This window comes from Triturus cristatus, chromosome 6 (genome assembly GCF_964204655.1).
Source record: "Triturus cristatus chromosome 6, aTriCri1.1, whole genome shotgun sequence".
NCBI classification, from domain to species: domain Eukaryota; kingdom Metazoa; phylum Chordata; class Amphibia; order Caudata; family Salamandridae; genus Triturus; species Triturus cristatus.
The window spans coordinates 1,313,457,270-1,313,482,962 of NC_140589.1; the positions used below are offsets into that span (position 1 = coordinate 1,313,457,270).

Below are 25,693 nucleotides of genomic sequence, written 5' to 3' on the forward strand. Positions count from 1 at the left end.
CAAAGCTAGAATTAACGAGCCGGATATCAGGGAGCTTCAGGCCTCCTCCAAGAAACTTGAACAGAGGGTTAACGAACTTGTCCACAAACACCGTCAGGTGGCCCTGAAGCTCGAAGATCAGGAAGGTAGGGCCCGGCAGAACAATATCCGCGTGGTGGGTATTCCAGAAGGTTCGGAAGGGCCTAGTGTGGACCTCTTCCTCGAAGAACTGATCCTTAACAGCCTGGAACCGAAACGGCTCTCTGCTATGTTCTCCCCAAGCCTAAACCCGGAGCCCCGCCGCGAACCATTATCGCGAAAATCCTTAACTATAGGGATCGGGACGCCATTCTGCAAGCCGCCAGACAGAGGGGAGACCTACAGTACGAGAATGCGATGGTCAGGTTCTTCCCTGATTTCACGCTCAAGGTGCAACGGGAGCGACGATCATTTGATGGGGTGAAAGCGGTGCTACGGGGAAAGGACATCCCCGAAATGCATGATGTTCTTCCCAGCAAAGCTCAAAGTAATCGATGACAGCAGATCCCTCTTCTTCACCGCACCTTCAGAGGTGCAGGACTGGCTGGACAGAGGAGCATCGCAACCGTCAGCAAAAGCTACAGGGGACGACTGGAGAGATACCCAGGCCAAGTCACCGGGATCCCTAGATGGCAAGTCTGACGCGGACAGACTGAGTCAGCGCTCATGGCGATCGAGATCCCACAGCCCGGACCTGGATGGCGTCCAGAGACGTTAGAGACACTGCGTTGGTCGGAGGGCGGTATTCCCAGATGGCTGCAAACCGAACTGTAATGTATAATCTTTTCTACGATATTGGAGGGAGGGCTTGTCCGGGATGGTGCTAGCAGTGTAGGGGCCGCTTTCTCGATTCCCGGAAGAGGGTGCCTCTATACGGGACGGTCCGGAAACATTGCCTGACTTTAAGTATTTGCTCTGCACGGGCGGATCGCTCGACTGGACGCGGAACATTGAGTGACATAATCGATAGGGGAGCGGGAAAACACTGCAGGGGACACTGGAACCTCTTTGTAATGTGCATGCATATGCTGGAACAGTTGTAACAGATATGGGGAACGGCGCTCACCGGCGGAGTTGGTGCTAGCGCACTCCCCACCTAACAGTTCTTAAAGGGGAGGGGGGGGGGGATTTTTTCTCTCCTTCCTTTGTTTGCGGCGAAAGGCGCTCTGCTAGTTGGGGATGAGGGTAGTTGTAAACCTACATGGCAGGGTAGCAGGGTGGGGGGTCGACAGTTCTATTGTTGTTGATGGGTGGTTTGTGATGTTCAAAGTGGTGGTGGGGGACTCAGTGGGTCATGTAGGAAATGTCTTTGTGGGGTGACGCGGGGTTGCAGGCACTATGGACAACGTACTGAAATAGTTTTTGGAGATGGCTATGAGGTGGGATAAAAGTCTTAAGATCCTTAGCTGGAACGTTAATGGGTTGGGAGACAAGCTTAAGAGAAGTATAGTACTCCAATTTCTTAAACGGCACCTCCCAGATATCGTCCTCTTGCAAGAAACGCACCTCACTGGAACACGTGCCAAGCACTTAACAGAGGGGGCAACAAACTGGCCACACATGCCGGCTTCACCTCGGGATCCTGCGGGGTGGGCATTTTGGTGCGCCGTAACTTTCCAATGGTCATTGAACACACAGAGCCGGCCCCCTGGGCCGCTATGCTGTGCTCACGGGAAAATGGGCAGGACGCACACTTAACCTGGTGACGGTGTATATTCCACCTGGTCTCCAAAACCAATCATATCAGGATCAGAGTAAACTCCTCCTCTCCCTCCCTGAGGGGCAGCTTCTAGTTGGGGGGGACTTCAACGTAGTGGTGTCGGGAGAACTGGATAGACACCCGCCTCGAAACATTGCGACGGGGCACATGTGGCTCTCCAATCTTTTGGAGGCATTTGGGCTAATTGACCTTTGCCGCCACCCAAATCTATTGCAGTACACATTCTTTTCGGGACCACACCACACATTTTCCAGGATAGATTATCTCCTTACTCCGTTGCAGCACGACACTATGGTTCAGGAAATTAAACACCTGGCTCGGGTATATCGGACCATTCCCCTTTGTGGACACACTTAACCATTGGGGAACAAAAAGTAGGATGTGTGACGCCCATAAACCCTTGGTTCTTGCGCAATCCCGGGATTAAGAGGGAGATCACTCGCTCGATAGATCACTATTTCAATGACAATGTTGGGACAGTGGATTCCCCTACTATCCTCTGGGAAGCATTTAAGACTGTACTGAGTGGTGACGCCCTCTCCAAAATTGCCGGCCAGCGTAAGGAAAGGGAGGCACAAATGCTTACCATCGAACAGGATCTTCTTGCACTGGAGGGGGAGGCGCAGGTGCACGGGACCCCAGAGGCCCAGCATCAAATGCAGTTGAAAGCAGCTGAGTATAAGGCCCTAGCTACTGAGGCCGCCAAAAACCTAGCGAGAGATAGAGGAGGCCAACTCTATGACCAAGGGGACAAAGCGGGCAAATTAATTTCCTGTTTTGGACAAAAAGCAGATGACGCAGAGGGTGGTGGTAGAGATTCGATCCGAGGGGGGCCCCCCTTACTGAACCTCAAGAGATAATTAGCGAGTTTGCAGCACATTTCAAAAGAGTATATAGCAGAGGGACGGAGCGATCAGAGGAGGATTCCTCCGCACTCTTAGCTGACATTGAGCTGCCCACACTTACTGAGAAGGATTGAGAGACCTTGGACGGCGAACTCACCACCGCCAAACTGGCAAAAGCTATTAATGACCTGCGGCCCAGGAAAGCCCTGGGCCCCAACGGCCTCCTTATTGAGCTGTACAAGCTCAAACCTGACTGCCTGGGCCTGCACCTCAAAAATATGTTTGAAGACAGTAAAACGTTGGGGAGAGTACCGAGGGACCAACGTGTCGCCACTCTGGTGGCTATCCCTAAAGAAGAGAAACCTAGAGACCTGTGCTCCTCATACAGGCGTTATTAAATGCTGAGCCCAAGATACTGGCGAAGCTCCTCGCAAATAGGATTGAGCCAATAATCACCAAACTGGTCCACCCAGACCAATCGGGCTTCATGCCGCACCGTAATACAGCGCTCAACCTGCGACGGCTCCATGGCGTGATGGGTCGCCGCCACATGATTCAGGAAGATGCGGTTGTGGTATCATTAGATGCCGCTATGGCATTCGACACGCTTGAATGGCCTTATATGATGGCGGTCCTTAAAAGATTGGGTTTTGGTCCTAATTTCATCGGGTGGGTGCGCCTCCTCTACACTGAGCCACTGGCCCAGGTAGTGGTGAACAACAAAAGCTCCGAAGTTTTCGCACTGGAGAGGGGGACGAGACAGGGCTGCCCCCTCTCACCCTTGCTCTTCACCCTCTGCTTGGAACCTCTGGCAGCCTGGATGAGACAGGACCCCTCAGTACGAGGGCTCATATGGACGGATGGGTGGGAGGACAGGATCTCGTTATATGCGGACGACATCCTATTATACCTTGCCTCCCCCTCTAAATCCCTCACAGTGGCCCAAGATATCTTTACCAGCTTTGGGAAAAACTCAGGTTACAGTATCAACTGGGGGAAATCATTACTTTACGTATTACACGGCCCCCCTCCGTCCATTCCGTGTGACTGCCCGATCCAGATAGACGCGGAGGGTTTCATGTACCTTGGAATTTTTATCTCCGGTGATGTAAAGTCCCGCTTCGAAAAGAACATCGTGCCACCTCTTCAGAGGTTCCAAAGAGACACGGCCATTTGGAAGAGGCTCCCGCTGTCGTTGCTGGGTCGGGCAGCCCTATTTAAGATGATGGCGCTGCCGCGGTTTTTGTACGCACTCCAAAACTACCCTGATTTAGTCCCACACAAGTATTTTGCGGATATTGAGGCCACTCAGAGAGACCTTCTGTGGAGTGGCATTCCATGCATATCACTCCCGAAACTTACACTGGGGTGGTACGACGGGGGTATAGCGCTTCCGGACATCCGTAAATACTACTGGGCAGCACACCTCTCGGCTATCAACCAGGGCACATACAGGAGTGGGGATGATCCCGGGTATTGGATGGACAGGTGGCTCCTCCCCGGGGGGAACTTTGAGGCCGCGCTTTACTCAAAACCTAACAAGTTCCATCTTACAGGGCCTACAAAGCACTCTGTCCAACTTTGGCATATTGTGAGCCGAAAACTAGGATGGGCCGACAAACTCTCATTGGCAACCCCGCTCTGGGTCTCCGAAAGGCTTGGGTCACTGGGTCGCACCAAAGGATTTCGTAATTGGGATTTGATAGGGATATCCCATATAAGGAACCTATGGGGATCCAAGGGTGTGGTGACCTTCGCCTCCTTACAGCAAACTTAAGACTTGGCGCAAACATAGTTTTTCCATAACATGCAGATCAGACACTCTCTCCAATCAAATATTCCACCAGGAACAATGCTCCCGGACTCCTCCCCCTTAGAGGACAGACTGCTTGATGGTTACTTGCCGGAGAGGACCATATCCCTAACATATAAAAAACTCATACACCACACCCCAGATCCATTGCTTACTCTCAGGAGGAAATGGGAGACTGACGGTCTGGAGATTGATGATGAGGAATGGAGGGAGGCACTTTCATCCCCCAAAGAGGTGGCGATATCGGCAAAGCTGAGGCTGATACAACTTAAAATACTGCACCGGGTATACATCTCAGGTACCGACTAATGTTGATGGGGAGGAGTGAAGATGGGCTTTGTCGAAGGTGGTGTGGGGAGAGGGGGACATTTTTTCACATAGTATGGGAATGCCCTCAAATACAAACATATTGGGTGCGGGTGCACGATTGTATGAGTGAGGTCTGGGGGGTAAGATTACGTCCTGAAGTTAAAAGGTGCCTCCTAAACATCTGGGAGCCCACGGACTTGTCAATAAAAGGTCAAATGTGGGCAACGCTGGGGCAGGCAATTGCAAAACGAAACATAGCACGCCTATGGGGGGCGGGAACACCCCCATTGATTAGTGCATGGAAGAAGGACATGGACTGGTGTATGCTGCAAGAGAAGACAGTTTATACGGCACGGGGTGCCCCAGGAAATGGGTGGTGGTCTGGTCTAAATGGAATGAATACCGTGGAAACCTGTGTGAATCTCCCATGCTCCCTTCCCTTGATGAACCGTTAACGCCGTAATGTTTCGGTATTGATTCCAGCCTGAGTACTATTCCACCTGAAATGATAATGATGTTTGATAGTTCATGGATGCAACAATGTATAATCTATAAGTGCAACTGTAAAATGACCAACAAGTTTATTTTTGTTAATAAAAAGATTTAAAAAAATAAAATAAAAAATAAAACAATGCTTGCAATCATACAGCGACTTGAACTGTCTATAATTGAATCAGTCATAGATTATACATTCTACAACAATAGATATTGTCTTAGATTTTTTACTGAACTTTTGGAAATAAATATCTTCACCGTTTACAGCTCCAAATATATGTAAATGGTCTATAAAACTACATGACAACTCTTTAACATGAGCATATAATATACAGGTGAATAATGTATTGTAATGAGACTTTGATTCTTCTCTTATATTTTTGCTAACAGGCCTTTAAATTAAGGTACAATCTATTTAAAACACACTTCTGCAACTCACACTGCTTGCACTCAAATCTTTACCTTGTTTGAATGACGTACTTCTTGCACTTGAAACTTCACTGGTAGCTAAAGTGTGTACCATATAACTTTTGCCATACTGAATACGGCTGGTCTCCAGTACTACATGGTTTCTACTTGAGAAGCAGTAGCTTCAATTAGGTCATCAGTGATATCATCTATGAAGTCATTTAACATGTCATGAGTGATATAATTTGTAAGGTCATAAGCATTGCGTGTAGGGGGCACAAGTTATAATTACCTCAGTAAAGTATTATTAATAAACTCAAGTGTTTTTTGCTTTTAAAACATTACAACCCCTAACTATTATGTCCCTTTAACCTTTGCCTTTTTGATTGAATATATATATTTTGTAGAGGTTACCCCACCTCTTTTTTCAGTGGCTAAATGTGTGCCCCTCTTAAAGTTGTCTGTATGGGCTTTTTCAGCAAGTTTGGCGAGCTCTAGGCTTACGAGTCACTTCTGTCAATCAAGCCCTGTGTTTTTGAACAAAATGATACACACAAAAGGAAAGAAAAGAGCAGCATCCGAAAAGAAAAGGAGAGAAAACTGGAGGAAAGTGACAAAGTACATTCTAACAAGGTCTAATTTCTGCCATAGTGTCCTTACTTCAGGTAACGTCAATGCATCCTGTTCAACATGTTTCCGGGGGTGGGACAGGATAAGAGCGAGCACCTCTACTGTTTTTCCAAGTCCCATCTCATCAGCGAGAATTCCTCCAGGCCAATCAGGTCCAGCAATGGGACGCTCACGGATAATGCTAAAACAAAACCCATAATCACAGACTTAATGCAATAACCCCACAGACTATAAAATGGGTGTTGCTAACATCTGAGCGGAAAAAGAAAAACAGAACTACTATCAAGCATCCTGGTTCTGTTAGTACATGATTGTAAAACAGCAGAAGTCAAAGGTAAGATGAGGCCAATCATTAATCTCATTGTGCTTGATCGTCAAATAATTTCAATTATGTTGTGACAAACAATGTGATCTCAAATACCTTCCTCAGATGTAAAAGAGGAGCATGAGGCGTGAGAGAAGGCCAAGGAAGAAACGGAAGTTATCAATGTACAGAGCACTATGAACAGAGCACTATGATAGAAAGAGTGCACAACAAAACATGCACTGGCAAAGCCAACACATCTGCCGTTGGTGCCTATTGGCTTTGCCTGTGGTTTTTAGATATGTTGTACAGCATCCTGGATGCTGTGCAGCATGACTGAAGTAAAAAGAAAAAAAAAAGTGACATGACGTGGAAGCTGCATCATTTTGTAGGTGCACACACTTAACTGTCTAGTAGGCAAGACATAAAAAACATTGGACATTAGAGTAAGCCTGCATAAGGGTGTTAAAACAAATGGCATAATAAGGCAATTCGAAAAACAGGAAAGTGGGGTATATTGTTCCGGGAACAGCAATCAAAAGAGGCCTCATAATATCCCAATTATGATGTAGGTTGCTAAGAGGGGTGACATTAAAGGAGAAGTATAAGCATGCAATGTGTCTCCCCCTCACTGGTCTTTACATTTGTGCAACTTTGTGAAAAAACAATGAGATCACAAACATGTGTCAAAGCCAATAACCGCAGCAGGTTGTTTTCTGAAGATTGATTACCTCCACCAAACCATTAACACATTTTAAACTAACTAGAAGAATAGAATGTAAAAATAATGTTTTTGCTGCTGGCATGCGTTCAAGGTATATTTATAGTTTAAAGAATTATAAAGATAATTCACTAACTCAAAGCTTATAGTTGGAAATGTTGCCCATGAACCTGTGTGTGCCAAAGTATATCATCATTACTCTCCTTCCAAGGAAATGGCATAGAAAAAACTCCTTAAACAAAATTTGCAAAAATTAGACTAGTTTGTAACTGTGTATTGATACAACGTTACAAACGAGATGCCATTTCTATACATCAGATGCAGGAGAGAGGGGGTAAAACACAGTATTTTTGGGGATCCAATAAAGGTCTATATTTTGAATAACAGTCCATTAACTGTGACTAAATATGTAAAATTGTGAAATATGCAAGACTACATAGGGCAAGCAATGTTGGAATTCTGAGAACAGCATTCTTCTGTTACAGAAACTAAATACCAAGACAGTGGACTTGGGCAAAACAGAGCATAGTAGCAAAGGCCAGTCACACAGAATCCAACATAAGCGTATTTTGTAGAAGACGCACTAAAATATTATAAATTAACTGCAGATAACCTTTATTGGGGGAAATGAAGACAAAATGCAAAATTGCATCATGATGGGCTGATCCTATTTACTACTTATATTGCTTACTCTTTACTACTCTCATGAGCACATTCAAAATTACATTTTAAATTTCCCTGCAACTGATGTTTCTTGTAAGTAAATAGCCGGTAGAAAGTGCAATTCTTCAACATTGACTATTGCTCTGGCACACGCCATGTGGACATCTCTTCTTATCGTCGAAGATGTCAGAACACTAAGGCCTTGCTGTGATCGCTGTCAAATGAGTATCGCTATACAATAGCCCAGTCTGAGTCCAAGTTAATTATTTTGATGCATGCTTGTTACAAAAGAAAATGAGTTACTTACCTGTAACTATGGTTCTCCAGTATTGGTATCTTTCATAGATTCACATGGATTTATCATCTCGAAGTGTGTGTCCCACGGTTTCTTTTATAATGCAGTATGATATAACCATAGGCCTGAATGCAAAGAAAAATCACTGCAATAGCCTTTCGATACCTTTTGTAACAAGCATTTTCAATGCAATATGTCTCGCATTTGCGAGAATCTAAGCTATTGGCATGGTAAATTACAATGCCTTTTATTTATGTTTTAAAAACGAACACGTAAATAAAAGGCATTGTCAATTACAATGCCAATAGCTCAAACTCTCGCAAATGCGAGACCTATTGCATTGCAAATGCTTGTTTAATTTCAAATTGGAACCTGTGCGCCCATGTCTGCTCACCGGCTTCTTATATTCAATGGGTGAATCCTTCTCAAATCAGCAGTAACTGCTCATAAAAACGCCATTTAATACACAATATTTGGGAAAATTAATCAAAACATTAATATTCTAAAGTGTTGTAGTTTTCGCTTTCAATCCTTTTCGTTTGAGTGCTCATAGTAACTACATGAGCAAGGGACTACATGAGCCCAAGGCTTCATAAAGACACATTGACAAAAAGTGTTGTTTCTCATACGAGAGAACAGTGTATAAATCGACTACAAAGCCAGCAAAAAGCTAAAATTCCCCGTTTTCCCATTTGCTGCGAAATGCTCATGTGCAAGTTGAATCAGAAATGAAGCAAGTATGCCTGTGGCAAAAAAATATATGCGTCCAAACTTCTAACCAATCCAATCCAATCCAAAAGGTTTATTCGACAGTATTGTCATAAAAGCAACACATACATACAATATTATTAAGACATAAATATTCTAAATTCTAAAAACATTAAAAAAAGATTAAACTTAGTGACTGTCGAATAAATTGACATAAAAATGGGAAAGGGAACATTCCCTTCATCTGTGAAAAATAAAAAAACCCTTGTTTGATTAAAAAGTCATGACCAAAGACGAGAGAAGGTAGCTTGCCCCAAAATACTAGGGCCAAACTAATTAAACACACTGGGACAACGCCCTGGACCTAATAGACCAAGCCCAACCTAGGAATTTGGCCATGGCTATTGCTATAGGCTGTAGGGGATCCGTTGTGAGTATTCTCAGGGCCTCATCATGCTTCTTAAAACCCAAAATCTTGCAGATAGGTATAATCCATTTTGCACGAGGTTTCTTATATAGTGGGCAAAAGAACAACAAGTGGCTAATGGATTCATCTTTATCGATACATTTAGGGCAAACTTTCTTGTAAACCCCACCCCATTTGCCATTAAATGATCCTACGGATAGGGTGCCAATCCTCAGTTGGAAGTATAACTTCCTGTAATGGGGTTTCTCGATAAAGTCCCAATAATCTTCTAAAGCGGGCTTAGATTTTATCTCAAGGAACCTACCAGACAATTCTTGGCATACACCCTTAGTACGCGTTGTAACCATTATCAGGTCCCAGTATAACTCCTTTAGGACCTTCTTTGAGGGAAAAGAAGCATTTTGGGGGTCCTCCCAAAGATCACTTAAGCCTAATTTGGCCAACAGTGATCTTATTTCCCCCAGCCATTTGATCCTGTGGTGGTGATCAGAGTCCATCACGTCTTTTAAGCCTTTAGTATAGTGTGAGAGCTCTGGCGTACACCATAGTCTTCTCCAATATAGGAGGGGGCGGAGGTTGGCCAAATCCCTTATAGATTTCCTACCCATGTCTAGTAGTAGTGGGCTCATAGGAGTACTTTGGGGGACACCAATAGTCTTTCGCAAAAAAGAATTTTCCGCTACAGTTAAGGTGGATAAATTCTGGAACCCCCAAAGTTCGGCACCATAAAGGGTAGAACTTAAAACTTTAAGGCTGTATATCTCCATTAATGGGCTGATCGGTTTGGTGAAGGAGGTATTAAAGTTAGCTACCAGAATCCCTGTCTGTTGCTTATGCTTCAGGGTAGCTGATTTAATTTGCTTAGCCCAGCTCATGTCTGCCTGAAGTAAAACCCCCAGATAGGTGAATGCATCTACTTTTTCCAGAGGAACATTGTTCATAAAAACCTTACCCCGGAAGGACTTGTGTTCGTTAAAGGACATAAATTTTGTCTTGTCTGTGTTTATTATCAGACCACGAGACGAGCAAAAAGCTTCGAATCTACTCAGGGCCTTCTGTAAACCACTGGGGGTCTTGGACACTATCAAGGTATCATCCGCAAACATGAGGACTGGTATGCGTTCGTTTGCCAACACAGGAGCATCGGTGGGGAACTCCTGAAGGAAGTCAACCACCCCATTTACAAAGAGTGAAAACAGCGTAGGTGCAAGCACACAACCCTGCCGTACACCCCTTGCAACCGGGAATGAGTCTGTGACTTCGCCTTTTGTGCCCCACCTGACTCGTGCGTGATTGTCCTCATGTAGACGAATGATCAAGGACAGCAAATCAGAAGGAATAGCTAAATTACTGAGAATGTCCCACAACCTTCGTCGCGGCACCAGGTCAAAAGCCGCCTTCAGATCAACAAAAACCACGTATAGGGCTCCCTTTCCCAAAACTACGGTCTTCCAGTAGATGTTAATAAACCGGAAGACCTGGTCTATAGTGCTTATAAAGGGACGAAAACCAGCTTGAAGCGGGGAAAGAATGTTTTCCTCTTCCATCCAAGACTGTATCTTATAAAGAATCAGACGCCCCATGATCTTTTGGATGGCGTCGATGAGACTAATTGGTCTGTAGTTTGCCGCAACTGATTTATCGCCCTTTTTATAGACCGGTATAATCTCGGCCCCTTTCCAAGAGGCCGGGATCGGAGCCCCACAAGCGATAACATTTGCTAAATATCTAATGTACAGGCGCCAAGATGGTTTATGATTTGTGAACACATCCCCTGGAATGTTATCCATCCCGGGAGCACGACCAGAGATGATGGTGTTCAAAGCTCTATCCACGTCCCCCAAAGTGAACACCTCACCAGAGTAGAATGTATGCTCGAGTGTCCCTAGGGACTGTTCGTCCTCCGAGGAAGCGTACTGGGGTTTGAAAAACTCCACCCAATGATGTTGGGGAACGTTATTTTGAGGGGGGTCCGGGATCCCCCCCGGTCCCATTTAAAAGTGTCCCAGAACACTTTAGGGTTCCGCGACAAACAGGCAGCTTTAAGCTCGGACCATCTTGCCTGGTCCCAGGTTTTTTTTGCATCTTTAAGTGCTAATTTATAAGAAGTGCGTGCCAACCTGACCTTCCCTGGGTCACCTTCACCCAGGGCTAACCCCAGGTTTCTTCGCATCTGTCGACAATTGACGGAGAACCATCCCTCAGTTTTATTTCCTTTCCTCTTAGCCTGCCCACACCCCACAGGTCTACAAAAGAACAGTTTAAGTTTCTCAAACAGGGCTGTATGCATGTCAGTAAATTGAGTCAGGGGGATTGGGTTTCCCTCTCCTGAAGCCCAGACATCCAGTACCCTGGCCATCTCGGAATTCATCTTCGACAATAACTCCTGGGATCTGGAGACGTTTTCCCACCGCAGATGACGTAGGTCATTACCCAACACTAAACCTAACTGTCCCTCCGCTGGGCTAGCTGACATTGCTCCACCCAATAAGCCCTCCAATGTGACAACAAGAGGGTCATGATCACTTTCTATTCGGGTGACTACAGCCATGTCCTTCACACAATGCAAAAGGGACAAACCTATCAATACATAATCTATGCGACTTGCCCTACGCCCATTATTAAATGTATTTGCTCCTATCATGTCAGAGGGTGTGCGTCCATTTACGGCCCTCAGTTTATATCCGAGGCACAATCCAGCTATTTGGATTGCCACATCTGACCATTTTTTTATAGGCACAACCTCTAATGGGGGTATACCCCAAATTTCGTCCTCTTCTGCCATAAGATTGTAAGCAGTATCACCCAAAGGTTCAAACGTGGTGTTAAAATCCCCCACAACCAACAACTCGAAATCCCTATGGATATTATCCAACAGTCTTTCCAACGATGTTATAACGTGGAAAAACCGACCGCCAGGCAATCCTCTTGCATAAACATTAAAAATGTATAGAGAGGGGCTTTGATCTCTGCTAATTTTTATGGCAAGGATGTCATTACAATTCGTAGGTATTTGGGTGACCTTGCAGCAAAGTGCCTGTCGTACCCATATAACCAGGCCCCCCATAGGGCGGCCCTTTGCTTGTTTAGTCGCAATGACCTGGAAAGATAAATATCCTTGGCGAAAAAGGGGCGCTGTAGCCCAGGTTTCTTGAAAGAAACATAAATCATGTTTGTAAATAAACACTACCCATTCAGGGTGTGCCATCTTAGAACCCAACCCTGCAATATTCCAGGATAAAAGTTTTAAGGTTGGGGAACTCTGGATGGATGGGGTATTTGACATGGTAGAACGCCCAGAGGTCGGGGAGGAGTCTAGAACCAATCGTGGCCCCTCAGGTGGTTCCATATTGTAACCACCAGTTGTCCCTGTAAATGATAAAGACCCTACAATAGAATGGCTAGAGGCACGTGGGTTTCCTTGAGTCGAATCAAAATTGGGCCTACCTTCACTAGGGGGGGCGGGGCCTATGGGAGTGTGAATAGGATTATTTTCAAAAGGTGTAGTTTGTAGTCAATCACACTCCTCTAAGCCGGATAGTGCTTCAAATCTATTTCCCAACTGAACACCCGATCCACCCCACGGCCACCCCGTCATGTTGGACCTACAAGCCCAAGGCTGCTGGAAACTTTGAGAGGGGGCAGGGTAGAAAAATGTTAGAGGGACCGGTCTTATCTTGGAGGCCATGCCTTGGTAATGTTCTCTGCATATATGCCCCCCTGCTCTGGGGTCCCCGAAGTTAATGATGATACAATCCCCCTCGATTGACTTCTGTCTTTGCCCAACCCAATCCACCCTTCTCGCGAATAAGATTTTGGCCTTAACTCCAAATGGGAGAGGGCGGTTCTTGTTCAACCAATGAATACACTTATTTTTCAGATCAGTGTATTCCTCTAGTTGGCCTGGTCTCAATGGCGGGACTCCTGTCAAAATGCACACATAAGGGTTGGATGCGGGGGGAAGATCAATACATGAAGGCTAACTGGGGATATATCATGAGAACCCCTTGGGCCCCTTGCAATGGATGTAATAGGTGGGCCAGAAACCACGGAGCTTGCACCAGCCCTAGTGGAATCGGTTATGCCGGTTTCAACCAGGGAAGAAACCCTAAGAGTAGGGGCATTCAAAGTCACAACTGGGGGACTACCAGATTGGACTAATTGAGAGGAAAGCGCCAACGAGTTAAGGTTAGTGCCAGGGATAGGCTCGGGCAATCCCATCACATGTTGACCCTTCCCACCACTAACACCTGATCGCGCATTACCCATGGAATTAACTTCACCACCCTCAATCAAGTCCAGTCTATTTTCGATCATGGTTAGTCTTTTAAGAATAGGCTTGCAAATTCCACTAATTAGCCGTTCGATTCGTTCCCAAATAGCCTGTGGCAAATCTGGGGAATATCTGGCTCTAAGGACATTGCTAGATCTGGCTCATTCAACTGAATAGGAGGATTTTCGACATTAATCTCTAAAGGAACTTGTGTTCCATAGGGAATTTCCATTGGGGCAGTTGTCTTCTGAATTTTTAATTTCCTACCCTTCTGGGCTGTGCTTTTGCGCTTCCTTTTGACTACAGGCAAAGGATGTGTTAGTTTTGCAACTCGTTTATAGCAAGTCCTGGGGTTTTTCTCCTTAGGGTCTGGTGAGACACTACCAACTAAGGAGAGTATAGAGACTGGGGAACACGCAGAGGGAGATGCAATTACAGGAATATTTTCCCCCTCCCTACTAGGAACACAGGGGGCTGGGTAAGCTGTCACTATGGGCCCTCCCTGAGCGGCACCTGTGTTCCCCACGGGATAAACAATAGGGGCCCGAGTGGTGATGATAGGTATCACTGGGGGTCTATTAGGCATAATAGGAGACACCGCCCCTGCTATGAGACCCATTGATGACCTTCTGTTTACACCGATCTCTAATGATAGTCTTTTTTCTGTGCTGTCAATTTCGCGCGCCAGGATTGAAGATGCGCGGATGATGAATTGGTCCAAGGTTCCCATGACTGAGCCTGCAGAGCTTGACTTTTCACCCCTGGTCGCCCTTCCTAACTTAGAAGACATGATGTTCACCTAAATGCTTCAGTTTCCCTGGCAATTCACAATAGGATCCTCAGTGTCTTCACATACAATCGGGAACTATGCACAGGGTTGTAACCCCAGTAAGACAGGGCAGAATCAATAACACACTGGCCAACACTAGCACAATCAGCGGGAAGGAGCTCCCTGGACACAAGAAACGGCACTGGTGTCAGAAATAAAATACTCCTTAGTAAGGGAACATTCAACAGTACCGTTCAGTCCTAGGCGAATGGAAGACGTTATGGGGATGGCCCAGCCCTGCCAGTACCTGACCAGTGACGGGCCAAGGACGGGCCCGCCCTTGGCCCGGGCTTGGCCCGGGCGCCGCCCGCGCGCGTCCCGCGCTGCGGGGCACCTGATGGTCTTTTGAAGGGCTAGGCGCTTCCTGATTGCATCATCAGCATTCGCCCTGCGCCGAGGATTCTGGGTATTGTAGTCGGGGCAATCGTTCCCCTCACGGCGTCGGCGGTGCAATACTACGTGTCCTCCTCGCTGGCCGTTTCCCTCACGGCGGATAGGAACAACAGGAATCAAGGGTGAGTGATGCTCAAGTGTTCGGTGTGCGTCCCGTGCTGCGGGGCACCTGATGGTCTTTTGAAGGGCTAGGCGCTTCCTGATTGCATCATCCGCATTCGCCCTGCGCCGAGGATTCTGGGTATTGTAGTTGGGGTAATCGTTCCCCTCACGGCGTCGGCGGTGCAATACTACGTGTCCTCCTCGCTGGCCGTTTCCCTCACGGCGGATAGGAACAACAGGAATCAAGGGTGAGTGATGCTCAAGTGTTCGGTGCGCGTCCCGCGCTGCGGGGCACCTGATGGTCTTTTGAAGGGCTAGGCGCTTCCTGATTGCATCATCAGCATTCGCCCTGCGCCGAGGATTCTGGGTATTGTAGTCGGGGTAATCGTTCCCCTCACGGCGTCGGCGGTGCAATACTACGTGTCCTCCTCGCTGGCCGCTTCCCTCACGGCGGATAGGAACAACAGGAATCAAGGGTGAGTGATGCTCAAGTGTTCGGTGCGCGTCCCGCGCTGCGGGGCACCTGATGGTCTTTTGAAGGGCTAGGCGCTTCCTGATTGCATCATCAGCATTCGCCCTGCGCCGAGGATTCTGGGTATTGTAGTCGGGGCAATCGTTCCCCTCACGGCGTCGGCGGTGCAATACTACGTGTCCTCCTCGCTGGCCGTTTCCCTCACGGCGGATAGGAACAACAGGAATCAAGGGTGAGTGATGCTCAAGTGTTCGGTGTGTGTCCCGTGCTGCGGGGCACCTGATGGTCTTTTGAAGGGCTAGGCGCTTCCTGATTGCATCATCCGCATTCGCCCTGCGCCGAGGATTCTGGGTATTGTAGTTGGGGTAATCGTTCCCCTCACGGCGTCGGCGGTGCAATACTACGTGTCCTCCTCGCTGGCCGTTTCCCTCACGGCGGATAGGAACAACAGGAATCAAGGGTGAGTGATGCTCAAGTGTTCGGTGCGCGTCCCGCGCTGCGGGGCACCTGATGGTCTTTTGAAGGGCTAGGCGCTTCCTGATTGCATCATCAGCATTCGCCCTGCGCCGAGGATTCTGGGTATTGTAGTCGGGGTAATCGTTCCCCTCACGGCGTCGGCGGTGCAATACTACGTGTCCTCCTCGCTGGCCGCTTCCCTCACGGCGGATAGGAACAACAGGAATCAAGGGTGAGTGATGCTCAAGTGTTCGGTGCGCGTCCCGCGCTGCGGGGCACCTGATGGTCTTTTGAAGGGCTAGGCGCTTCCTGATTGCATCATCAGCATTCGCCCTGCGCCGAGGATTCTGGGTATTGTAGTTGGGGTAATCGTTCCCCTCACGGCGTCGGCGGTGCAATACTACGTGTCCTCCTCGCTGGCCGTTTCCCTCACGGCGGATAGGAACAACAGGAATCAAGGGTGAGTGATGCTCAAGTGTTCGGTGCGCGTCCCGCGCTGCGGGGCACCTGATGGTCTTTTGAAGGGCTAGGCGCTTCCTGATTGCATCATCAGCATTCGCCCTGCGCCGAGGATTCTGGGTATTGTAGTTGGGGTAATCGTTCCCCTCACGGCGTCGGCGGTGCAATACTACGTGTCCTCCTCGCTGGCCGTTTCCCTCACGGCGGATAGGAACAACAGGAATCAAGGGTGAGTGATGCTCAAGTGTTCGGTGCGCGTCCCGCGCTGCGGGGCACCTGATGGTCTTTTGAAGGGCTAGGCGCTTCCTGATTGCATCATCAGCATTCGCCCTGCGCCGAGGATTCTGGGTATTGTAGTTGGGGTAATCGTTCCCCTCACGGCGTCGGCGGTGCAATACTACGTGTCCTCCTCGATGGCCGTTTCCCTCACGGCGGATAGGAACAACAGGAATCAAGGGTGAGTGATGCTCAAGTGTTCGGTGCGCGTCCCGCGCTGCGGGGCACCTGATGGTCTTTTGAAGGGCTAGGCGCTTCCTGATTGCATCATCAGCATTCGCCCTGCGCCGAGGATTCTGGGTATTGTAGTTGGGGTAATCGTTCCCCTCACGGCGTCGGCGGTGCAATACTACGTGTCCTCCTCGCTGGCCGTTTCCCTCACGGCGGATAGGAACAACAGGAATCAAGGGTGAGTGATGCTCAAGTGTTCGGTGCGCGTCCCGCGCTGCGGGGCACCTGATGGTCTTTTGAAGGGCTAGGCGCTTCCTGATTGCATCATCAGCATTCGCCCTGCGCCGAGGATTCTGGGTATTGTAGTTGGGGTAATCGTTCCCCTCACGGCGTCGGCGGTGCAATACTACGTGTCCTCCTCGCTGGCCGTTTCCCTCACGGCGGATAGGAACAACAGGAATCAAGGGTGAGTGATGCTCAAGTGTTCGGTGCGCGTCCCGCGCTGCGGGGCACCTGATGGTCTTTTGAAGGGCTAGGCGCTTCCTGATTGCATCATCAGCATTCGCCCTGCGCCGAGGATTCTGGGTATTGTAGTCGGGGTAATCGTTCCCCTCACGGCGTCGGCGGTGCAATACTACGTGTCCTCCTCGCTGGCCGTTTCCCTCACGACGGATAGGAACAACAGGAATCAAGGGTGAGTGATGCTCAAGTGTTCGGTGCGCGTCCTGCGCTGCGGGGCACCTGATGGTCTTTTGAAGGGCTAGGCGCTTCCTGATTGCATCATCAGCATTCGCCCTGCGCCGAGGATTCTGGGTATTGTAGTCGGGGTAATCGTTCCCCTCACGGCGTCGGCGGTGCAATACTACGTGTCCTCCTCGCTGGCCGTTTCCCTCATGGCGGATAGGAACAACAGGAATCAAGGGTGAGTGATGCTCAAGTGTTCGGTGCGCGTCCCGCGCTGCGGGGCACCTGATGGTCTTTTGAAGGGATAGGCGCTTCCTGATTGCATCATCAGCATTCGCCCTGCGCCGAGGATTCTGGGTATTGTAGTTGGGGTAATCGTTCCCCTCACGGCGTCGGCGGTGCAATACTACGTGTCCTCCTCGCTGGCCGTTTCCCTCACGGCGGATAGGAACAACAGGAATCAAGGGTGAGTGATGCTCAAGTGTTCGGTGCGCGTCCCGCGCTGCGGGGCACCTGATGGTCTTTTGAAGGGCTAGGCGCTTCCTGATTGCATCATCAGCATTCGCCCTGCGCCGAGGATTCTGGGTATTGTAGTCGGGGTAATCGTTCCCCTCACGGCGTCGGCGGTGCAATACTACGTGTCCTCCTCGCTGGCCGTTTCCCTCACGACGGATAGGAACAACAGGAATCAAGGGTGAGTGATGCTCAAGTGTTCGGTGCGCGTCCCGCGCTGCGGGGCACCTGATGGTCTTTTGAAGGGCTAGGCGCTTCCTGATTGCATCATCAGCATTCGCCCTGTGCCGAGGATTCTGGGTATTGTAGTCGGGGTAATCGTTCCCCTCACGGCGTCGGCGGTGCAATACTACGTGTCCTCCTCGCTGGCCGTTTCCCTCACGACAGATAGGAACAACAGGAATCAAGGGTGAGTGATGCTCAAGTGTTCGGTGCGCGTCCCGCGCTGCGGGGCACCTGATGGTCTTTTGAAGGGCTAGGCGCTTCCTGATTGCATCATCAGCATTCGCCCTGCGCCGAGGATTCTGGGTATTGTAGTTGGGGTAATCGTTCCCCTCACGGCGTCGGCGGTGCAATACTACGTGTCCTCCTCGCTGGCCGTTTCCCTCACGACGGATAGGAACAACAGGAATCAAGGGTGAGTGATGCTCAAGTGTTCGGTGCGCGTCCCGCGCTGCGGGGCACCTGATGGTCTTTTGAAGGGCTAGGCGCTTCCTGATTGCATCATCAGCATTCGCCCTGCGCCGAGGATTCTGGGTATTGTAGTTGGGGTAATCGTTCCCCTCACGGCGTCGGCGGTGCAATACTACGTGTCCTCCTCGCTGGCCGTTTCCCTCACGGCGGATAGGAACAACAGGAATCAAGGGTGAGTGATGCTCAAGTGTTCGGTGCGCGTCCTTGCTCTTGCCTTTAAAATCATGTGTATGAAAAAGCACTGGCAAAATCAAAACATGTCTTGCCTTTTGAGCCTGATTAAGCCATTAAAAAGGCTTGGCCCACTGAAAAAAAAGAAAACTTTTCTGTATAAAATGCATCTATGAGAAAAGTTAATGTGTGAAAATTCAGTGTACTTTTGTAAATAGTCCCTCGTGCATTACACAACAAGGAGGCGGCGGAATGTCAGCCAAACGCATGAGGGGAGAGCAGTCTCCTGCTCTGGGTGGAGCCAAAGCACACTTTACATACATTTAGGCATTAGTAACTATAAATCACGCAGACAGCTGCGCTATCAAACCAGACCTATAAATGGCAAATGGTGGTGAGGTAATGGGGTCTGCATTTACCGGATATGCTTTTATATCTGATGCACAAAAAGTGCTGTCAGAAAAGTATCACCAGGCCCGATGAGTCGGGCCGTCATTTAGAGTACAGCAGAGACATTAGAAATGACTGAATCTGTGTATTTAGTAGAATTACCTCACATGTAGTGACACTATGCAGTAAATCTGATAGAGCCCAAGTTGTCCAAGAATACCTAAAACTTGCAACGCTACCACCACAAACATACCACCACCCAGAAGCAGGTTGTGAATACCGGTCACTCACTATGAAATAAAAAACAAGAAACGCGAGTAGTGCACGTGCGCAAAAAGTGAAAGTAGGCTGCGCGCGAAAGTGGGTGATCGCGGCTGTACATATTGCAAAGCTGCCGGCTGCGCGCGTGCATGCTCGCGGGAACGCAAGCTTGTCGCCAGCAGCACTTTCAAAACTCACATACTAAATATCTCTCCGAGCAGCGCATGCGCGCTGACTCAGCGAGACCTACAAAGGACCAAACTTAAACCATAACCAATCAGGTGACAGCAGTCTGTAGAATCCTCCCAAGAGAGGCAGAGTCCCTCAAATTTTCTAGCACAAGTGTGAAATGAGTAAACATGACTAAAATACGGGAAGCCTCTCGGGAGGTGGGTGGGTCGCATGTGAATTTATGAGAGATACCAATACTGGAGAACCACAGTTACAGGTAACTAACTCATTTTCTTCTCTAGTATTGGCTCTTTCATAGATTCACATGCTTGAATCAGAATAGCAAGCAGTTATCGTTGGTTAGCATTGTAGTATTCTTAATACCCTTACAGGATGGTGGGTAACAAGTTGATAGACATTTGTATTTCTACAATGAAATGAGAATAATAAAAATAAATATATAAATATATCTAGATATATTGTGTGTGTATATACACACATACACACGCATATATATGTACATATAAATATATTATATACTGTAAAGATTATTCAGCAATGTTATGTAATAATAATGTAATAAGGAAAAAGTACCTCTATGAATTGAGGCCTACCTTATTGAAAGAGATGAATTAAAATAGCCTGTCCTACAGCTGCATCACTGTGATTTGCAAAATCCAGGCAGTAGTGCTGCATGAAAGTGTGGGTATTCTTTCGCATTGCAGCACACCATTCACTAACCCTTCTAAGGGAAGTGATAGCTACGAGGAAAGCTGTTTTCCAGGTGAGGAACTGTAGCTCACATTTATGCATTGGTTCGAAGGGCGGACCCATTAGCCTTGTAAGAACTACATTTAGATTCCATACAGGGGAAGGTGGTGCCCTGGGAGGAATTACTCGTTTAAGGCCTTCCATAAAGGCTTTAATAGCGGGCACTCTGAACAGTGATAAATGCTGTCTGTTTTGTAGGTAAGCAGCAATCGCTGCTAGGTGTAGGCGTATGGATGAATATGCCAGGTTACACCTTTGAAGATGGAGTAGATAGCATATGATGTGCTGTATGGATGCATCTAAAGGGTTGATTGTATTGTTACGGCAGTAAACAACAAATCTCTTCCACTTTGCGGCATAGCATGCTCGAGTGGTAGGACGTCTGGCTTCCTTGATAATGTTCATGCAATCAGGGGGAAGGTTAAGGTACCCAAATTCTAAGATTTCAGGAGCCAGATCGCAAGGTTGAGCTGAGCTGGGTCCGGGTGCCTGATTTCTCCATGGTTCTGAGTTAGGAGGCATGGGGACAGGTGCAGTTTTTGATGTGGTACCACCGATAGCTGTAATAGTGTGGTGTACCACGGCTGTCTGGCCCATGTTGGGGCTACCAGAATGAGTGTGAGGGAGTGCTGTTGTAGCTTCCTGACCACTAATGGAATTAGCGGGAGAGGTGGAAAGGCGTATGCAAATTTGCCTGACCAGTTCATCCATATCGCATTGCCTTTGGACAACGGGTGTGGGTATCTGGCGGCGAAGCTTGGGCATTTTTTGTTTTCGTGGGTGGCGAAGAGGTCTATCTGAGGATGCCCCCACTTGTGGAAGAATGGGCGAAGAACTTGAGGATGCAGTTCCCATTCGTATAGTTGTTGCGTTTGTCTGCTGAGCAGATCTGCCATGGTGTTTTATACGCCTGGAACGTGCTGTGCCAGGAGAAAGATGTTTTGAGGAATTGCCCATCTCCATATGCTCTGGGCTAAGCGGGAGAGCTGGGGAGAGTGTGTCCCCCCCTGTTTTTGAATACAATACATTGCAGTCATATTGTCTGTGCGAATGAGGGCTGCTTTGGCTGAAATTTGTTTTTGAAAGGATTTTAGGGCTAGAAAGATCGCCAAGAGCTCCAGATGGTTGATGTGGAGCGACTTTTGCTGTGGCGTCCATAGACCTTGCATTGTGAGGTGTAGGAGGTGCGCTCCCCAGCCGGAGAGCGATGCGTCCGCTGTTAGAATCACCTGAGGAACCGGGTCCAGGAACGGCCGCCCTTTGGAAAGGTTTGTGGTGTTCCACCACTGCAGAGAGTGATGGGTGCGGCCGTCCACCAACACCAGATCCGTCAGCTGTCCTTGGGCCTGGTTCCACTGTTGTGCTAGGCACTCTTGGAGTGGACGCATGTGGAGTCTTGCATGAGGCACTATGAAGATGCAAGATGCCATCATCCCTATGAGCTTCATAAACACTCTTGCTGGAAGAGAGTGCTGAGGAAGGAACGTTTGGCGCAAGGCTTGTATGCTTGCGATTCTGGCTGAGTTTGGATAGGCAATACCTTTGGAGGTGTCTATAGTGGCCCCGAGATATTGCTTTGTGTGAGATGGTACGAGGTGGGACTTTTGGTAGTTCACCGTGAAGCCTAGCTGGTGGAGCAGTTGGATGGTGCTGTTTGTATGTTGCACACATTGGTTGTAGGACGCGGCTTTTATCAGCCAGTCGTCTAAGTAAGGGAAGACGTGAATATGTTGACGTCTGAAGTGTGCTGCTACTACTGCTAGGCATTTGGTAAAGACCCGTGGTGCAGTGGTGACCCCGAAGGGGAGAACTGTGAACTGGTAATGTTGACCGTCCACCACAAACCTGAGGTACTTCCTGTGAGAAGGGTGTATTGGAATGTGAAAGTATGCGTCTTTCAGATCCAAGGTAGTGAGAAAGTCTCCTTGACAGAGGAGCGGGAGGACCCGTTGTAGGGTGACCATGTGGAAATGGTCTGAATGTATGTATGCATTTAGAGGCCGGAGGTCCAGAATGGGCCTCAGGGTCCCGTCTTTCTTTGGTATCAGGAAATACAGAGAGTAGACCCCTAGATTTTGCTGATTGACGGGGACCTGCTCTATAGCGTGTTTTTGGAGGAGGGAGAGCACCTCCTGTTTGAGCAGTGTGGAATGTTCTTGAGACATTGGACGGTGCCTTGGTGGGATATTGGGCGGGGTAGATGTTAGCTCGAGACAGTACCCTGACCGAATAATTTGGGTCACCCATTTGTCCGATGTTATGGATTCCCAGGCGTGGATAAAGTGTTGTAGTCTGCCCCCGACCGGAGTGGGATGGTCTGGGGGGAGCGGAGGGAAGTCATTGTGCGGGCGGGGTAGCAGAACGGGTGGTGTTAGTTTTGCCCCTGCCTTTATTGTTGTTGCCCCTGTATCCACCCCTTTGGTAGCCCTTCGAGAAGGTATTTTGAGGAGGGGACTTGTAGGAGGTAGAGGCGCTATCGGTGGAGTAGCCTCTGCCTGTGCTACGAAAGGATGAACGCCGAAAGGAGCGTTTAGGGGTCTGTGATTGTAACGCCCCCATAGACTTTGCTGTGTCTGTGTCCTTTTTCATCTTTTCTAATGCTTCTTCTACCTTTGGCCCAAAGAGATTTTGTTGGTCAAAGGGGTGATTTAGTATGGATGCCTGGACTTCTGGCTTGAACCCTGAGATCCTGAGCCAGGCATGACGACGAAGCAGGACACTAGTATTTATGGCTCTAGAAGCAGTGTCCGCTGCATCGAGGGCACATTTAAAAGGGGGTGTTAGTAATTAGCTTTCCCTCCTGTATCAGGTCATGAGCTTTACGTTTGTGTTTTTCCGGGAGGTGCTGTATAAGAGCCTCAAGCTCATTGTAGTGTGCTCTGTCATAACGCGCAAGCAGCGCTTGTGTGTTCGCAATGCGCCAGATGTTAGCGGCTTGCGAGGCGGTGCGTTTACCAGACGCATCTAGGAGTTTCGATTCTTTATCTGGCGGTGGGGCCTCACCTGAGGACTGGGAGTTAGACCGCTTTCTAGCTGTGGACACAACTAGGGAATCTAAGGGAGCAGGGCCCTTAATGTATGTAGGGTCTGTGGGTGCCGCCTTGTACTTTTTTTCTATTCTAGGGTTTAAGACCCTGGCCCTGACAGGGTCTTTGAACACCTCTGCAGCATGCTTGGTGACACCCTTAAGCATGGGCAAGATGGCTGTGGACTTATCCTGAATATCAAATGTATCCAGTAAGAAGTCGTCTTCCACCGGTTCACTATGCAGTTCCACCCCATGGTAGTGTGCTGCTCTCTGCACTAAGTGGTGAAACCCTAGTGAGTCCTCTGGGGGAGATGGCCTGGATGGGTAGAGGTCATCTTGAGGCACAACTGGTATGTCAGGGTTTTGGTAATCTTCCCATGGGTCTGGGGTCCCCGGTGGTGTGGGGTCCATTGGGGTGTCCACCGGGTCATAATCTGGATCCCCGTAATCCGGATCTGGAGACGGGGTCGGGGAATGATGAGGCAAGGGTGGCGGAGACATGGGAGGGAGAGGAGGTGGAGGAGGTGGAGGAGGAGGAGGAGGTGTAGGAGGTGGTGGGGAGGGCACTCTGAGAGGAGATGTGGCAGAGTCCTTCCGCTTGGGTGGTGGAGGAGGAGCTGGTGTGTCAAGACGTCTTTTCTTGACAGTCAAAGTCAATAGCCCAGTCTTTGGATCCTTAGATAAGGTTTTTTGATAAGGATCTGGTGTAAAAAGGTCCGGTGGCGCAGAATCGTCCGCTGGCGCCGATGTTTTCGGAGCAGAGGACTTGGGTGGTTTCTCTGCGCCATGCCTTTTTGGAACCTCCGGTTTTTTCGGCGTCGAGGTAGGCTTCGGCGCCGGAGCGTCGGTGCCGAGGGATTTGTGCTTGTGTTTTGTCGGCACCGAAAGTCCAGGCTTCGGCACCTGTGGCTTCTGAGTCGAGCTGGGCGTCACTTTCTTCGGTGCCGAACGGTGTTTATCGGCACCAGGCGTCGGCTGGCTCGAGCCCGAGCTGCCGTGAGACTTGTGAGGCTTCGACACCGGGCCCGAAGGTGGGGTGATAGAAGCTGCGTGTTTGGTTTTACCCAGGCCCGCAGGCGAGGGTGTAACCTGAGTCTCTTTGGTTTTGGGCGCGGGGGTGGGAGGGGGTAGAGTACTCACGACCCTCTGCGCCGGTGTGATGTCCTCCACGTCGGAGTCGTCGGCCTTGGAAGCGCTGACGACGTCTTCCTCCTGCTCGGTGTGTTGTTGCCCCGAAGCTCCGGTGTAGTCTCCGAAGATGTCCGGTGGAGCCGCGGTCGATGAGTGCGCCATGGTGCGTCGAGCTCTTCGATCCCGGATGGTCTTTTTTGATCGAAAAGACTTACAGGCGGGGCAGTCTCTAGCCTCGTGTTCTGGAGAGAGGCAAAGGTTACACACCTGATGGAGGTCGGTGTGGGGAAATTTAGACCCACATTTTGTGCACTTTTTGAACGGAGTCCTTTCCATCGGCCGGGACCGGAGTCGAGGAGGGCCCGAAGGCCGGTGCCGATGTGTGGAATGGAGAAAAGTGCCGCTTCGAGAGATGAAGATAGATGAAGAAACTCGAAGAACGAGGATTTTCCGTCGAGGCTGGAACCGTAGAAGTTCGAAGCCGGAGCACGAAGTATCACATCCGAGCCCGATGGCGGAAAAAAACAATCTGAGGATGGAGCCGAAGCCCATGCGCAGTACGGACCGAAGGAGGAGTCACCGAACTCGTGACTTCCAAAGACTGTCCAAAGAACAAAAACAAACTGCAAACATCCGGGCCCAACACCACATGGCGATCTATGCTAAGTGTACAATCTGCAGCTCATATGCCTCGAACGTACCTTGTTTAGATGGACCATAACATATTAACGACAGATCAGTCTTTCAAATTTGTTTAGTTTGTTGCAAGTAAAATTTAAGACTTTGTTTGATGTTTAGTGTGTGTAGAGATCTCTAAGATGGCTTTCTTGGATTTGGAAAAAACGTATGGAGTAGAACAGGTTCGTTTAGGTGGAATTTAAGATGGAACCTTAGGAATAAATCTTGGATTCGTTATGAGAAGAAATAGCGCTCAGTAAAGCATAAATATGGTTCTTTTGTTGTAAAGGTTTGGGGTTTGCTAACTCACCTAGCAGAAGTGAGAGCTAATAGTAAAGAGACTTTCCAAGTAAGAAATCTGAGGTCCGCTTTATGGATAGGTTCAAACGGTGGCTTCATAAGCTGTGAGACAACC

General features: G+C 48.7%; 1 protein-coding gene across 1 annotated transcript in view; it reads right to left on the minus strand.

Moving 5' to 3' along the window:
• SHPRH (SNF2 histone linker PHD RING helicase) overlaps window positions 1-25,693 on the minus strand; it is a 763,974-nt gene that overhangs the window by 607,559 nt on the left and 130,722 nt on the right. Inside the window, exon 6 of the mRNA XM_085612283.1 lies at window positions 6,269-6,419. Within this exon, the coding sequence (XP_085468409.1) occupies window positions 6,269-6,419 (151 nt within the window). The remainder of the gene's footprint in view (window positions 1-6,268; window positions 6,420-25,693) is intronic.